The sequence below is a fragment of the Sciurus carolinensis genome, chromosome 4 (assembly GCF_902686445.1).
Source record: "Sciurus carolinensis chromosome 4, mSciCar1.2, whole genome shotgun sequence".
NCBI lineage: Eukaryota > Metazoa > Chordata > Mammalia > Rodentia > Sciuridae > Sciurus > Sciurus carolinensis.
The window spans coordinates 129,230,937-129,249,357 of record NC_062216.1 but is presented as its reverse complement, the minus strand read 5'-3'; the positions used below and the strand labels follow the sequence as shown (position 1 = coordinate 129,249,357).

Genomic DNA, 18,421 nt, shown 5'->3' with positions numbered 1-18,421 from the left:
GCTGGAATGGTGTTACCGACAAAATCCTTACATCATGAAGCAGCTAGTGCAGTGGGACAGCACCTTAACGTGGAATCACAATCTCTCAAATTCCACTTTCTGATTTTAAGACTTGCCTCTCAGTAAGTACTTCATATATTACAAGATAGTTGTCATGTGTCCCTCTTAGCTGTCCTTTGTCTCTTTCCATTCTCTACATCTCATCAATTCTAAAATGCACATTCTCCTCATTTAACATTTTTTTAAACGGAGATGCATTCTATAATTGGTGGCTTATTACAGTTTAAGCCACCTTTTCTTCCTTAGTGGAACATAGATTGGTATTCTTAACAATTGTTGGCAATTAGATTTGCTGAAAAACAAAACCATTCAATTCAATTGCTTACCTTAGGTACAGAACACTCTTCAGCCAATCTTATGTTTTCTAAGGTTGAGTCCGGTGCCTTACACAGCAACTAATTTCAAAATCCTATTGTGGGGCTACAGATATAGCTCAGTGGTAGAGTGCTTACCAAGTACACGTGAGATCCCTGGGGTTCAATCCCCCACAAAATTACCTGTTACTTTTGAATACTGCATTGAAATCTTGTCCTTATTCTGCCCTTTCATCACACAAATTAACCGTGTCCTTCATTGACAGCTCTTGAAAAGACAAATACCATGCTTCCAAGGTTTATTCTCTAATCCTAAGTATTCCTAATTCCCTTCTGGTGGGTAACACTAAATTTACTGTGAAATGGGAGATACTAACACCTACCTCATGATGCTATTCTTTGAACAGAACACAATAATGTATGTAAAAACATTCAGTATATTGCTTGGTAGCTAGAAAGCATGCCACAACTCCTTCCCCTTTCGCTGACATGACAGCTCTTAAAATACAGCATTCAAACTGGACCTGGCATTTCAGATGACATTTCAAAGACAGCAGGATTCCCATGCTGTTTTGAGCAGTATACTTTTTAAAAATATAGCTGAAGATTACATGAGTTATTTTTAGCAATAGAATCACAATTGATATTGATCTACATAAAGACCATGTTAAGCCATGTTATAGCTTAACACCCTCCATTTATTCTTTCACCATCCAAACTGCTAAACTAAATTATTACCCTGATTCACTGTACCCTATTTGATTCAATTCAACACACCATGCTATTGGGTTAGATTTAGATCCCAATGTTGACTGTCAATGCTTTTATGCTTTTCATCCCCCAGATGTGTCCTCTATTCATGGTATTTATTACCTAATTCACAGGTAATGCCAGTGGCAAGGAGAGCCTTGGGACATGTCATTAGGATCTAGCTTTTAGAAAGTAAAGACATCTCACATGCATCTTCTCATTCTCCAGACTTTTAAGATTTAATCCCCAGCACTGGGAATGGAACCAAGGGTTTCACAAATGATAGGCAAGTGCTCTACCACTGAGCACACCCCAAACCCACACAGACTATGTTAATGGAATCTAGTTAGTATGTATTTCTACTTCTTTATAAACTTCACAGACAAAACATGGTTAAGATAAACACTTAATACACTTTTTTGTTTCTACACTCTTTTAGGTTTTCAGCAACTTTTTTTGCAAAATTGATGTTATTACTGCAAATCTAAGTTAAATGAAATAAAGTAAATCCTCCTTCAAAGCTATGCTCAGATGCCTTGTATATTATGGATAATGGATATAACAGAATGGAAGATACATGGTTTGTGAATGAAAGGATTCAGAGCAAGTATCAAGTCTAGTGTAGAGAGGAAAAATTTGAAATTTTTGAAAGTTAATTGAAGATACTTATAAATAATCTTGTGAAAATGAAATTACAGTAAAAGTAAATTATTTCAAAGCCCAATGCTTTAATTTGTACATTTTATTTTCAAATTGAAATATCAAATTATACCATTCAGTCAACATATATTAATCAAGCACCTACTAGGTCCCAATTTCAGTGGCAAAAAAAAAAAGACCATTTAAATGGCTGGCTTTATTATAAATACTGTAAGAACTTAAATAAACTTATTAATTAAAATTCATTTTATCTAAGGAAAACTATTTGTGCAGTGAAAAGCCCCAGCAAATGAAATTCTACCATATCGATTATAGTACCACCTCAAGAAACACCAAATAGATTAAAGGACTTCCTTTCACATCTTAATAGCTTTTGTGTCCAGAAAGCCAATTATAGTTTAATCTCAAAATTTATGTAACATAGTGTACAAATGTATTCTACTAGCTATACAGGGGAATAAGAACAGAATTAAACCTACAAAAAATCAGAAATCTATGTTTAAGTCAAATCCTGTACATATATAACCATGTAATAAAATCAAAGAATTGAGTGTTTTATTAGTTTACCATAGTATTTTAAAGATTTTAAGTATGATTTTTAAATGTATGTTTGAAATCAACAGGTAACTTCTGATTTCAACAAGTTATAAATAACTGGGAAATATGTTTCCTAATTCTGATAATTCAGGATACAATGAACTCAGAAACTGGAGAGTATACACTTAATGTCTATGGTAGTTAAAAACAAGGAAAAACACAACAAATCACTTGATATGAGCTATCTTGTTTTTCTGAGTCACTCATTCAATACCCATCATGATCATGTGTCAGCTGAAACTTTAATCTACATTATGTTCTCATTCATCAGAATAAAGAGCCCCTCCCATTGTGTTTTTCTTACTACCTATTTCTTATGGTTATGTTGGAAAAGTTGCATTTTATAATGTAAATTATTATGAAAAGAAGTAATCTTTAAAGAAATAATTTGTAGCATTTAACTCTGGTTTATGTTAAATATGGTAGGGTTCTGTGATGGTTTTTTCTTTTTTTTTTTTTTTTTGCACAAAAGTTAAAACTATAATTACCTAACTGCCATCTTTCCTACTGAGGAGATGCTTTGGTTTAATTCTGAAAGGTAAAAAATCCTGGTATTTTTTGACAGTTTCTAATATCTCAAAATACATAGAAAAGGTAAATTTTAAGTCATTTTATATTCCTGACACACAAACACATAAATGTCGTAAATGTTTAATTTTCAAACATGATTTGGTGAATGTCAACAAACTTTCACTCTTTTAGAAAAATAGTTAAAAATTAAAAATTAAAAAATTAAAAACTCACTGGCTTTTTTCTACTCCCTATCTCTAGTTCTGCTTTGGTAGCTTCAGTCTTCAGATATTTTTAAATACAGTATTTATATTTAGATGAGCAAAGAATTCATCAACCTATAAAAATGAAACATCCAGGCTACCAAACTGAAGGTAAAGTCTACCCCACCTCACTTTTGGTCTTACCTTCATTTGTGCATTACTTCTTAAAGATAGATCTCAAAAGTCTATCATGAAATTCCTCACAGAGAAAAAGTGTTCCAATTGGGCCCGGAGAGTGTTGTGGATGCTGCCGTAATCCATTTTTAAAAGTTTCTATCCTTAATACTTCTGTCTACATTTTTAATCTACACGTAAAATGGTTCACTATACTTCTATTAAATTGTTGAAAGCTGCAAAAGACATTTTAAATTCAGTCATACCATCCCGTTTGATATTTGTAAAACTTGTTTTCCCTCTAATTTTCATGTTGAAGAAATAATTTCACAATTTCAAATCAAAGTCAACACTGCAGTGAGGAGAGCTTTTCTACTTTATTACAAAGAGAAGAAGCCTTTATGTGGTCAGAAAATACAAGATTGATCTTTTTTTCTCTTCCTATGAAACGCTGCTGTTCAAACAGCCAGAGTGAATTGTCTCAGTTCACTTCTTTAAGTCCCATCACATTCACTTGGGTATGGATGTCCTTGGCTGCTGAAAATCTGGCCCTTTAGTGCACAGGGCGACAAAGTCCCCTGACCAGCAGTTCCAGAATGTCCCATTTTCATATATTGCATCCATGCACACCTCCTAAAAATGAGGTACAGCAGGGCAAACATTTTCCAAAATAGATGTCATATATATAATATATACACATTCGTACATACATACCTTTATTCATGTGATGTCCAAAAATTTAAAAAAAATGTACACATTTATTACAAAATCGTAACAAAGACTGGACAGTGTTTTGCTCATTCTGGAAAGATGAAGCTCAGTAATAACACAACCCTGGAGACCATCCAGAGATTGTGGCAATATCATTCTTTTAAACAGTCAGATATTCTTGCGTTAAGCTTGGCGAAACTGCCTTTCAAAAACAGAAGGGGAAGTAAAATGAAGGAAGCAGACCTTGCTCATCTTTCCAAATGAAATACGAGAAGGATCCTCACATAAAAATGCACAAACATTTGTTATTTTATTACCAATAGTGCTACAATGAACAAAGCAAATTTTGTGGTCTAATTTTGTTGAGTCTTTTGTGGGTTTTCTTTTTTACATTTAAGAAACTAAATGGTAAACTTCTGTCAGTATACTTGCTTGTCTTTACAGACCCAAGTCTGTTTTGTCTGCTGGCAAAAATGAAAATAAATGAAAAAATTCAGACCCTGCTCAAACTAGAGAAAAACAAATTACAAATTTAGTTGTTGGGCAGCACATAATTAGTAAGGCAGGACCTCAAATGGTGACCCTTTGCGTAAGCCAATTGCCAGATCCTCAAGGAATTAAAACCAGGGTGCCTGAGCCACATCAGTTCTGCAGTTATGTTGAGTATTGTGCTGAGACAGCCATACCCCAAGAAAAGGGAAGTCTTTTTAGAAGGCTTGTTGAGCAGGGTTGTAGTTGAAGGTGGATGGCAGATGAGGCCGTTCTTCTAATTTGTCATATTCCAGATGGAACTCCTACCAAAAAAAATTCAGGAATTTAGATGATTTCACCTTTTTGATCTCAAATTTTCATCAGAATATATTTTACCATATGCACTAATTAAAATAACTACATGTAAGAATGAAAACATAAACAAAGAAAAATGTGATTGCTTCTATCTCATAAGTACAAAAGTATAGACTTTCTGCATGTAAGTTGAGACTACTCATGAACATTTAGTGAAACTTTGTAACTTTTTACTTAAAAGGGGAAAATCATTATACCTCTAATACAAAAGCACTGAAGATTATCAGGCATTTAAAGTAAAGACACCTTCAATGAAGTACAAAAACCTAAAAATTTATTTTGTCCGTTAAAAAAAGTCTAAAATGAAGATTTTTCCAGTTTGTCTTTTTCACACTTTATTTTAAACAAATAAAATTATTCTAACCTCATTAAAATCTGAGGACAACAATAACCTTAAAACTCACACTCCAGAACTTCCCCTTTCACAAACTCAAAACCCCTGTCTTAGAAATAATGTAACTGCCAAAGCAAGACAGTACTTTTGCTGTAGGCATATCTGATAATTAATTAGATCGCTCATTTTAAGCAAACTTTCAAAATACTCCATGAGTTTTAAAATTTAAGAATGGCAATTTTCAGACTCCTTCCCTCCATGCTTAAAGAACAGTGATGCAGAATATAACTATGTATTGTGGGGAGAAAAAACTCCAACAACAAACACCTCTGCAACTGCAAAAAGCAGACACTCTAAAATTACTAAAACTATAACCTGAATTTAATTAGTACAAGCTATCACTATATATTTCCATATAAAGAATTATTTATCAATATGAATTATGTATTAAAGATTAAACCAGTGACATTAGCAACTATGCATTAAAATATTTTACCTATGTCAAATTTCAAATTGATTTCATAATGAATGTTTCCATTATTAAATTAAAATGAAAACCAAAGTCATATAATCAAAATTTTAGATTCAGAACCAAGTATTTAAGGGATATTACAACTATAGTCAAACTACTTACAAATGTTAAAAGTCTAGCATGTGCCCACACTAGAGACATGGCTAATTCCATTCCGAATTTTTATATTAAACTCACAGTAGACATTATTTTAACTTGCACCTGAGGAAAAGAGGCTCACATGCAACTTACCCAAGGCATATAAATGGCACTCCTAGGATTAGGATCTAGACCATGTGACACCAAAGCTTTTGTCTTTTCTAGTGTAACACATTTTTTAAAATATGTTTAGCCCAAGTTCCAAAACAGATTTTTTTTCAAATATACCCAATCCAAAAATATTTTTGAAAAAATTAAGTTTCATGGTATTAGTTTATAAAGCAACTGCACTGCACTGTGGTGACTTTGGCTTTTTAAAAAGATTCTTTTCAGGTAATTCATAGCATGGAGGTTATTTGCTTACCAGTAAAAACTAGCAAACACCAAAATCACCACAGCCAAGGTATCTCCCTTAATGAACTATGTAGCTGCCTCTCACTCTTCCCACCTCTACCTTGGAACTAAAAGATTTTTGTTTGACTGAAGTTGATTATCCATATTAGTAATGAAAAAACTCAATCTTTTAAATCATTCTTTTGAAATTAAAACTGGCATCTTAGTTTCCAAAATGTATGCAGCATAAAAAGTCTATTTGTAACTTTGACAAATGATAAATTTTAAGTTACATAAACTAAAATTTCATTCACACTGGTGAACTATAATGTATTATTAGAATTTAAACCAGGCTAGTTTATAATCTACATACATTTTTTACCCCAACATTCTAGAAAAACAATTAGTTTAAGCCTAGGGAGCATAAGTATTTTCATAATTAAAAAATCTTTAACTGAGATTAAGAAATTACACAGGTTATATTTTGTCTTCCATGCATTTTCTCTCTTTTTAAAATATATGAAGCTTAAACATATTGCCATCTCTTGATTACTGATTTCTCATGTTTATTAAGTGTATACACACAACCACATAATGCATATCTTTGAACATTCTGTAGGAGCAAGAAATGTGTCTGTATACTACTACCTAATGCTTGTAATAGTGCAAAGCTTCTAGCAGGAGTGTAATTAACATCTGATAAACTAATAAAAACAAGCTTTCTTCATTTGCTTTAGGAACAGAATAATTCCTTTTTAAGCAACTTTTTAATGACTCAGTTTTCCTATTAATAAAATAAAGTTTGTATTCTCAAAAGGTTCTTTAATTCAAGCAGAACTGAAATTATACAGTGGATTCAGATGACCAAACAAAGTACATATTGCAAAGACAATGTTACCTCTAATTTATTATACAGAGACACTGCAGAACGTTTTCTCAAATTCTCACAAAATATTGACTTTCTATTACTAATAAATCCATATTAACTTAAATTTTAGGAAGTATCTTAAATATAATGAGTAGTAATATCTTACTATCTTAAATATAATGAGTAATAATTTTGACAAGAATATATTATGAAAATATAAAGATGTACTAATATGTATCAGCAAAATTAAAGTCACATGTATATCAAGCTGTGATATAAAAAATCATAAGTGTAACAAATTCTATTAGAGTTACAAAGGTTAGGTTGGGCTAAAAGAATTCTTAAAATTTTCAGGTCTTTAATCTGAGAAAGATATTGGTAACAGGCCTGTATCACCTAATATTCACTGTGAAAGAAATTATTTTTAAAATTTTGTTCATTAAGATTATATATATATACTATTTGAATTATCACAATTTTAAATTAGTAAGATGAGTAATTCTAGCAAAATTACATAGGATAACATAGTGCAAGTGGCCAACAAATTGTTAATTTGAGATTTCTTACAGAATATTATCCCTCAAATCTTATTTTCTCACTTAACAGCTAAAAATTTTTAAAAGTCAACACTAAAGTTCAACTACAAAGGATAGGTATCAGATAAAATTGGTCAAAATTATTTTTACCTATATATACTGTATGTATTATATATGTTTAATATATATTTTAGGTAGATATAATTTTCTTTAACATTTATTTGGATGATAAATTATTTTGTGGGAAAGTTGAAAGGGTTCTATATTAATGTTTAAGTTGTTTCTGAATATTAGCTTTACAGGAGAACTTAATTCTGGAAAACTGATTTTCTCACAAAAGTTAATTTCTTCATACATGTTTCACTAAAATTTACAATTTATATAGCTGTCTATTGCAAACATTCATTCCTTTTTGCATATAGAGTTTGAAATTTACAATGATACTAAGCAAAAAGCTTCAGTTTGAATGAAGAAAACTTCAATTACTTACTAATAGAATATTTTCCCCTCCAAAGACCCACCCTACATAGTACCCCTTAATTCAGAAGTAAATATGGCCCTGGACTAGGACTAGTATGGTATCTGGCATAACTTGGGAGTTTGTCAGAAATGCAAATTCTCAGGTCCCCCTTCACAGACTTATAAGATCAGAAACAGTCCAGGTATGGCTCAGCAATTTGTATTCTAACGAGTTAGATAAAGTTTCAGAACCAATGACTTAACAATAATTGGTTACAATTTTTCCATATTTGAAAGAATTAAGTAGGAAGCTATCACAGTGATGATAAAAATAATATCAACAAAACTACCACCATAAATGACTATACTCATGTGTACATGCATGGCTATATGCTTTCATTTAATCTTCATGATTAGCCTAGAGGAAAACAACATCTACATTTTACAAAAGAGGAAATAGGCATAGCAAGGAATCTTGCATAAGGTCAAAGCATAAATAAGAGTTAAATAAAAAAACATGACATGGCCAGGCATGGTGGCACAAGCCTGTAATCCCGTGGCTCAGGAGGCTGAGGCAGGATTGCAAGTTCCAAGCCAGTCTCAGCAACTCAGAGAGGCTGTAAGAAACCTAATGAAACCCTGTCTCAAAATAAAAAATAAAAAGGGCTGGGGATGTGGCTCAGTGGTTAACCACACTTAGGTTCAATCCCTGGTACCAAAAAAAACCAAAATACAAACTAACAGAAAACATGACATGCAGGCGATGGCTTTCTGCAATAGCATACTTCTTAAACAGCAGGTAAAATACATAATGTCTCATGTACTATTTTTAATTTGCACTGCACAATTATTTCTATCTAAAATGTTAAATCATACATTCTTTTGGAACCCAAGATGTTCATTAATTTGAATTATTAACTCATGTAATATACTTGTTCTGAAAAGTACTGATACCATTGAGAAACCTGAAAAAAATAATAAAAACAAGATTTAACCCGCTGTATGCTTTTTATTTTGGTGTTTTTGTTGGATTCGCCTCTTTTATTGATCCAGGTTCTATATATATATATATCTGTTAAGCATTTTAAACTGTCCTCTTAAAATATAAGTTTTTTTAATCAGTTCAGTAAAGCTGATTCAAAACCATAAACCAACTCAAAACTAATAACTAAAATATTATCCAAAGAACTGATTGTGAGAATTTTTTTGTTTAAATTTACTTAAAACAAAATTTTTAACTACTAAGTTTACAATTCTAAGAATCATTAATAGAAAACTAATTCAGGGAAACACTGGTGAAATTAGATAATACAGGCTATATTCTCTACTAGGTAGACTAAGTACACACAAGGTAGTAGACACATATGAAATATACGTTTATGCTGATAGAAATTTTGACATGGGAGAGTAAGAAGGGCATTTTTGTGAGGCAAAAGTTGCAAAACCAAAATAAAACAAAATAATCAACTTTTTCCCACAGCCCATTTTCCCCTCATATTTTAGTACAGTAGTCATAGAAGTAGTAATGGTTAATGCTTGCAATTTTCTTCCTTTAAATGATTTGCAAATAAAAATTCATGCATCTTTTCCATAATGAGTGTAAGAATAAAAAGTCTTTAAGTCTTTTATACACTCCTTTTAGGAAAATCACATCCTTGCTTACAGTAACAATAATATGAAAATACATGACTGATGCTGCAAAAGGGTATCTTTATTTTACAATTCATTAGACAAAAAAATATTTCAGATGTTATCAAGTCTTGTGCAAAATTACAAATCTCTTCGCAAGTTTACCTATTAGTGAAATTAACTCTTTTTCATACATTCTCCTAGAGGTAAAATGAAGTCAAGGAGGTAGAGACAAAATGATATGGGAGCATTTGGCACATTATTGGAATGCACATATTGATACATATAAACAGAATAAAAAGCACACTTCTTTTTTAAAGTCTAGATTTACACAGCTGCACATGGAAAAAAATATACCTTAGCTACTTTCCTCCAGTTAAGACAGTCAAAGAAGTAATATGTTCCCCTCTCGTATGTATTGGTTTTCATTGTTGGTTCCATGCCTGGTGCCCTGGTAATCCATACTCTTTCTTCTTTGTGGTATCTCCAATCACGGTTAAAACTTCAAATTTTAAAAGAAAAGGGTAATTATTTCCTATGGCTCACATCAAACATTTCCTATATTTTGAAAAACCTTTCTCAGAAAAATTTACATATAAAATACATAAATATGGATGCTTCCTTTAATGCTTCTGATTCTTTATTGTTATTAAATATAACCTGTTGGAATATAAGGAAAATAACTTTTAAATTTACCCAGAAAGCAAATGCACTATTTAATCACACACCTTTATTTATTTAACTCAAGTTAATTTTTTATGCAAACAAAATGAGATTTCAAAAGTTCAATGATAAAAACTTGGGCAGACCAAATAAAGATTTCAGAATGTTTTAGAAACTTCATTCCTGTCTTGCTCTTCTGAACACTAAACAGAACTTGTGATGTTTATTAAAACAAAGCCTTACTATATTATTTGGTAAGAAACTAAATACAAAGTCTATTTGAATTAACTTCTAAATTGATGTCATTTTATAACTATGTTGAAAACAATATCTGTTTTGAAAAATTTAATGACTGTATTACTTTATTTTTTTTAATTCAAATCTTATCAATCCTAAATTCTCAAAAGCTATAAAAGAATATCATTAGAGTTCCTGCAAGAACCAATGAGGATTTATACAACTTAAAAATTAGGGAAGTAACATCCAGAAGAGGTTAATGTCCCAGAAAATAAGGCTTTGTGTAAATAAAGCTTTCCTTCCAACACAATTAGATAGTTTTCAGACACAGACAACAGTCAATTATAGAAGGATGAGTGAATTTACTTATGAATAAATTAAAAGGAACAAGTGATAATCCCTATTTTATAAAAATGAGGGAAATTTCTCTTACTTGGAATAAAAATGTACTCAATTCATTATCAATACAGTGATTTTTAAATACGTTTTAAATTATTGTATTCAAGGCCATTTATAAAAACATCATTAGGAATACTGTAATAACGTGGACCTTATTTTATAGCACTTCAAAACACATAACACATATACACAGTGCCTTGCCTATATAATAACCAATAGATGTTTATTAGTTGATGAATTTGGTTTCAAATCATTAACATATGTGGTTCCATAAGGAGTAAAAAGAACCACAAGCATACCTTGTAATTCATACATTTTAAGAAGTGATTCGCCAAATCTATGAGTCAAGTTGATTGTTTTCTTACAAATTTAGCATTATTTAATTATGAAATTCTTTTTATGTATACAATGATTATGAAGGCATGGGAACTATATAATTTCAATCAAAACATTTTATTAAATGTAAAATAAATTTCTTGATAAAGATTTTTACTTAGAACTATGGCATTATCATTAAAAAAAGTTTTCAGAATAGTCAAAATCCACTATAATAAAAAAGTGATTAAAAAACTTTCAACATACAGCTCTACTGCAGCTAAAAGTTGTAATACGTCTCCTCCATTCATGTAATAGAGATAGAAGAGAAGGTCTTCTCCATATCGACCAAGTTTTATTGCAGCCAGCTAGAAAATAAAAATTATTCTGAAATATATAAAACAAATCTAAAAATCCTAACATATAATTGCTACCACCAAATTTTAAAAAATGGAAAGATACACAGAAACTTTTCATTTCATAGCAGGTAACTGGTTTACTCATTTAAATGACAATTATTAATTATTTCTGGTACTTCTATTTGATATAATAATGGGAAAAAGCTAAATAAAAACTTCCAAGTGAAACCAAATGTTTATCATGTCTCTCCAAGGATTTATTAATATCAAATGTGGCAATAACACAAGAACATTGTGCTCACTGATCTAGAACTTGCATTCAAGTCCTAATTCTATTACTTATTAATATGATCACATCCAAGTTATTTAACATCTATAAGCTTCAGTTATAAAATGTGGAAAAGGACACCTATAAAAGTTACTAAAAAGTAAATGAAATTAAATGAGCACGGGTTTATGAAGGCATCATGTGTAGAGCCAGATACATAGAAGGCTTATAGTAAAGGTAAACTGAATCTATACCCGACAGTAATTCACAAGATCACTCAGTTCTTTTTTTCAGCAAATTGCAGATGGTGAGTACAGAATTAAGATTTAAGTGGATGACTGAAGGATGACTATATTTCCCTTCACAAGGTAGAAAATAACCACCTACCAAATTGTGAGTTCAACAGTCTCAAATTTTCATATTAAAATAAACCTTAGACGTACCCCAAAACAAAAAACATTTTTATCTCTTTATCTGACGTTTTATACCTAAGTGTTTATTAGTCTGTTGCACATTCCTGAATGTAATTTTTCTCTCCATTCACATTACCCCTGTTCAGGTGGCAGTTACCAATGCAACTGACTCTCCAGTATTTCTCAAACTGGCTTAAGAAAATGTTCTGGAACACACATGTAACTGCAGTAAAACGGTTCTACAGTAGAGATGGCAACATATCACAAAGTCCACAAATGAAAAATACCAGCACTCCCAATTAAAAGACATCTTGAGATTTATTTATCCCTTTATTTGCCTGTCCACAACATAAACATCCATTTGACCAAACAACTGTGTGATACAGAATCAGAATGCTGTCATTTAAGTAAACATACACACACATCCACTAAATTATCTTTTCACAAGGTTAAAATTTAGATTTCACTATGAAGTTTTTTTCTAATGGAAATGAACCTTACCATTTTCTTTCTCAGATTAAAAGAGACAGATTAAAGCTGTAATCTGTTAATAATTACTTTATACATAGAACTGTTGGTAATTAAAACAAGGGGAAAAAAAGGCCAAGGTCATAATTTTAAAAGATGCACTGTTGTTCCATTAAAAAAAACTGTACATACATAATATTTGTAAGGAAAACTCTTTCTCATGGGTATGGCATAAAATGAGAATATCACAAGAAAATGTCTCAAATTTCCCATTAGTTTATTCCTATCAAGTGTGGTTATGGTTATATCCTTTTATTAACTATGAGAAATATTTTACCAGTCCTAACATTGTTTTGTTTTTCAAGTACAACCGAGGACGTTATCAAAACATTCAGATCATAAACAAAAATAGAAATAAAACTGTCATATAAATTGAATGGACATACAACAGCATACCCCAAGACAACTGTTAACTATTTTCAAAAATATGCTGTCTGAACTAAAAATTGGCACCTGAAAAACAGATAAAATTCATGCTAACTGAGTAGAATAATAAACTACACTCACCTTATCCCTAATGTGAATGTTCGTTAAGTACTCAGATGGAACATGGAAGTCTGGATAATAAAATGAAAAAAGCCTTATTAACTGATTCTCAGTTAGAAATATCTTTTTTTAAAAGTTCTCAACACAAACAGATTCTCCTACCTATGTCTTGAGGTCGACAGGGTGAAGATGCCCAGGGTGATGCAAATTTGGGGTAGAGATTTCTGAATAAGGGGAAAAGAAAAGAAAAGAAAAGAAAAACAAAAACAAAAACAAAAACAAAAAAAATCACTTTAAAATCCAAAGTAGAAAATCAGATTTCTAATCTAATTTCACAAAAACGAGGAAAAACAGACTTCAAATATAAAATGACCATCTTTACTTCTAATTTCTTTGGTTTACGATGACTTACACAGCAGAAAACTGAAACATATGTCTCTCTATAGATATAAAAAATACAGTAGAACTGCTTCCCTCAATATTCCTCTAATATAAACAAGTTATCACAATATAAAAAAAAAGTATGACTCAAGTTTTCTATTTTTAATTGACTTCAACTAAGAATGCTTTAAATTCATCAATACTATTCCTTCAAGTTAAATTACTTTCCCATTTATGTGCCCTCCACATCAGTAATTAGTAGGAGCAAAATTCCAAATTCACCAAATACTTACTGAGTGCCTATTATATGCCTGGCACTGCTTTAGGTGTTTGGGATATATAAATAAACAAAACAAAGATTACTGACAACATGAAATTTACTTTTTGTGAATATGGAAGATTGGAGAGGCAGACGATTTAGGACAATACATAAATAACCCATGTTAGGGGAGGAGAAATTGACTGCACAATTAAATAGGGTGGTCAGTTTAGGTTTTTATGGAGAAGGTCAGATCTGGACAAAGATTGAAGGAGATAGTCATATATTAATTATCAGGTAGAAACTGTTCTAGTTGAAGACTCTTCTTAGATCGACTAAGGCAGGAGGAACATGACTGAAATCTTAAGTATAGCAAGAATGCCAGGGAAGCTGGAACACAGTGAACAAAGGAAAAAGCTTCTGAGATAGGGTTTGGGGAGACAAAATGACCAGGCAAGACCTTGTAGGGCTGTGAAATTTGGGGTTTTTAATTATAATGAAACCATGAATCCTTAATGGGTATTTAGCAAAAGAATAACTCATTTAAAAAGTATTGTCCTGGCTGCTATATTTAAAAACTAAAGAATCAGGAATACCTGGTGACTGGCTAACAGAACAGCCAGACAATAGAGGATGTTGGTATAAACCAGACTGGTAGCAGTTTAAAGTACTGAGAATGTAGTCAGATTATGTATGTATTCTGGGAAAAGACTAGATATGGGGTACAAAAGAAAAAGGGGAATTAAGGATGATGTTAAGCTTCTGGAAGCATTAACCAAGATTAGGAAGGCTACAGATATACTGGGTTTGGGCAAAGTCATCTCCAGAGATTTTAACTGGATCTAGAAGTAAGTCCAGAAGACAAACCTGGAATAAAAATATGTTTAGGACTCCTCAATATATTTGGAATTTAGACCTATGAAACTGGCAAGGTCTCCAATGGAGTAAATACATAAAGAAGAACTAACACTAAGAGGTCAAAAGAGAAGGCGGTATCATCAAAGGAAACTAAAAAGTTTTAGATCAACCAGTGAAGTCAGATTAAGAATGGTGTCCTCCAATTGAAGGAGGAAGTAATTCTAGAAGAAACCACTGAATTTACTAATAAGGAGGCTATTTGGTGACCTTAATAAGTACAGTTTTAATGGAATGGTGGGGACAAAACCCTGATGGACAAATTGGAGAAACAATGATTCCTTTTAAGAAGTTCTGCTTTGAAGGGAATAAAGAAATAGGCAATAAACTCATCACAGGTGGAGGTTGGACGACCACAAGATTTCTTTTTTTAAAATGGGAGAAATAGCATATTTGTATGCTAATGGAAACAATAATTAAGTGTGAAAATTGTTATAGTCATATCCTTGAGTTTTCAATTAGAAAGTAGAGTGAGGAAAAGAATAAGATAGTTGCAGAATGGCAGTAGAAAGATCTGATGTCACGACTGTACCCATGTTCTCTTCTGATTGCTTAGTAAATAGAAATAAAAAGCAAGGACAGGGGGAGAAGGTATTAGGGCTACGCAGAAATGTAGTTTTTTTAGAACAGGAAAAAAAAAAAAAGAAGAATGGACTAGGTATCCCAGGTATCATTAGATCTGGCAAAATCAACGATCCAGCTGAGGTTCTTAGCCATGAATGTAAGTATAGGCAGTGAAACTGTATGATATTCTGAGTTCAGCAGCACACCTCAGGAATGAACAGGCAGAAAAATGACCAGGGCTGTAGGTTTTACCATGCAAGTGTGACAAAGTGAGAGAGGGGCAAAGAAGTCAAGGGTATACATAAATGAGGAATTATGACTGACCACAGCATTTAATGAATGAGAAGGAAATGAGTATACCAAAGGGAAAAGGAGGACAAATACACCAAGGAACAGTGAAAAGGTGTAAGAATCAATAGATTAAAGGTCCCAAAGGAGTCAAATGATTATACGTATTATAATACTAGAGGGAGAGAGATAGAAAACAGAAATAGTGGTCAGAAAGCATAACAGCATCACTTAAAATAATGCAAAGACTATAATTATTACTAATGACAGATCAAAAGGAAAACCTAAGGTGTGGAACATGTATGAAAAACACAAGATTTTGGGGAGGAGAGACATTCAAGGAACCAAGATTTCAGGATATTTTAAGGATCATGTATATATCTATAATAGTTGCTCCAATTATAAGAGGAATAATAACACAAATGACAATGAACCGGTGACTAACATGAGGGAATAACCCAAACAGTAAGCAGGTAACAGTAACAATGAGTGTCAGCAAATGACAGGATAAAAAGCTACAAGTTTGAGATTAAGTACTAGAAATATTATACACAAATGTGGAAAAAAAGAAACAAACTTACTCAGGAGAGTTCAGATTGAGGCCTAATGTTGTTAAGTCACTTCCTAAAGCAAGATGTACCATTCCTGGGTCTGTCTCTGCTGCCCTGATAAATGTTAACAGGCCAATCATTCCAAATTGGTCCGTCACCATTCCTTGAGGAATGTTAGTAACCCGACCTGGATAAGAAAAAGTAATTTTTATTTTTGAGGAAAAAGTAAAGAAAATGCATGTTATAGTATCTTTGACATATTTATAGAGTCCCACCATCAGGTAACACCTGGATCCCTTTTTTCTGCTGATTATTATTTTGTGTTGTTGAGCTTTTATCTCCAGGGAATTTGGGTCCATCTGTACTTGAAGTTGGCTTGCCAGATGTATTCAAATTCTAGCATGAAAAAAATTAAATGTGACATTAAAATGCTTTAAGTACATAAATTCAAGTCAATAAATTAATGCCTTACTATTCATTCTTTACCATATTTAAATTGGTAGTACATTTTTACCTGCTTTTCAAGTTCTACATGAAAATTTTGTTTCTATAATTGTCCCATGGTATATGAATAAATCCCATATCATCCACATTTAAAGATTTAATGGACAAGAAACCTAGGGAAAATATTCTTATCTATGTTGGATCTTAAATCAATGAGAAAAATCTCTCAGGGTTTTCTGCTTTCAGACGCACTATAAGTAACACTTTTTTGATATTTTCATTTAGAAGAGGAACTAAACACAATACATTACCTAAAATATCATCAAACCAACTTCTAAGACTAGCTAGAAACATACGAAATTTAAAAAATTTATACTTATTAGAATTCTTACCCAACAATCTTCTTTATTATTAATTTTAATAATATACAAATTCCCGTCACACACACACAAAAGACTATTTTCAGTGAAATGTGGAATAAATAAATACATTTGTTAAGTCAGAAAGAAGCTGAGTTGGTTGAATCAACACAGGTATAAAAATGTGTATAAAGATTCTTCAAGGAGAAAACTTACTCAAGAAAAACACAGCTCCTTAGAAGGCTATATTATCAAACTTCATGGGATCCAGCTGACAGGGACTACAATAAAAGTCTAAATTAACTCTGAGAAGTTCAACAGAAATTTGCATACCTATATGAAATAGGAAAAAAATAGGCTATCTTCTAAGTTATAAAGCTTTTCTGCATTCTTCAGAAGTTAGGTTATTACAGAAATTCAAGAAAAACAGTTTTATAATAGTATTTAGTAAGTAACTGTTAATATAAATCTGAGGGGAAGAAACTATAACACTCACATATACAATTCTCAGTTACTTACAGATTTACTGTCATCATTACTTGATGTTGGATCTTTATAGCTGGAACCAGGTAATGCTGGAAAATCTTCGTTGTGTATTGAGAAGTCCTGGGATTGCTCATTTGCTGGTTTTGTTACCATTCCAACTATGTAATAAAAATAATCCAGAGAACTGCAATTGATATTCATGATATTTTGCTACACACTATAAAAATTTAACTTTCCTCATGATAATATACTACAAGATTTTTTTTAATGTTATGAAAGCATACTACAAAAAACTAGTATTCAGGATAACAATGAAGAACTAAATTCTGATGTACTGATTAATAATTCAACATACTAAATAATACAAGGGAAATCAGTGGTAATCCTGTAATTCTAATCTAATGCCATATATAGGTGCTTAAAAATATGATTTAATTTTGATAATGATTATTAATATTTGTTTAAAAATGTGCTTTAACTATTTGACTAAATATTATAAATACTAGTTAATTTTCAAATAAAAATGAACAATAAATTTTAAAAGAACATGGCAGTATTCTACTTAAAAGTAACTTACAGAGTGAGCAAATTGCAATCAATTATAAAATAACTCCATATTATTTCAGATTTTCTTGAATTCCATGTTATAGATGTAAAACATGCAAGAACTGGGAAATAATCCTCCCACTATACTTGGCATTAGTCGGGCCCTTATTGGAGAACAATATCCAGTATGGGGCTCCACAATTCAAGAACGATATGGAGAAACTAGAGATGGTCCAAGAAGAGCAACAGGAATGATTAAAGGGATGAAAAAATGGACCTATGAGGAAAGGTTAAAAACATTAGAGT

At 31.6% G+C, this 18,421-nt stretch overlaps 1 protein-coding gene across 7 annotated transcripts in view; it reads right to left on the bottom strand.

Annotated features, from left to right (window-relative positions):
- Window positions 1-2,817: 2,817 nt before the first annotated feature.
- Cnot2 (CCR4-NOT transcription complex subunit 2) overlaps window positions 2,818-18,421 on the bottom strand; it is a 99,034-nt gene continuing 83,430 nt past the window's right edge. For all 7 annotated transcript variants that reach the window (XM_047549952.1, XM_047549947.1, XM_047549948.1 and 4 more), the window contains 8 exons: window positions 17,603-17,727; window positions 16,556-16,676; window positions 16,311-16,467; window positions 13,485-13,546; window positions 13,344-13,393; window positions 11,536-11,636; window positions 10,012-10,156; window positions 2,818-4,773 (listed from right to left, as the gene is read on the bottom strand). In XM_047549952.1, coding sequence (XP_047405908.1) covers window positions 4,687-4,773; window positions 10,012-10,156; window positions 11,536-11,636; window positions 13,344-13,393; window positions 13,485-13,546; window positions 16,311-16,467; window positions 16,556-16,676; window positions 17,603-17,727 — 848 coding nt within the window. In that variant the 3' untranslated portion in view covers window positions 2,818-4,686. The remainder of the gene's footprint in view (window positions 4,774-10,011; window positions 10,157-11,535; window positions 11,637-13,343; window positions 13,394-13,484; window positions 13,547-16,310; window positions 16,468-16,555; window positions 16,677-17,602; window positions 17,728-18,421) is intronic.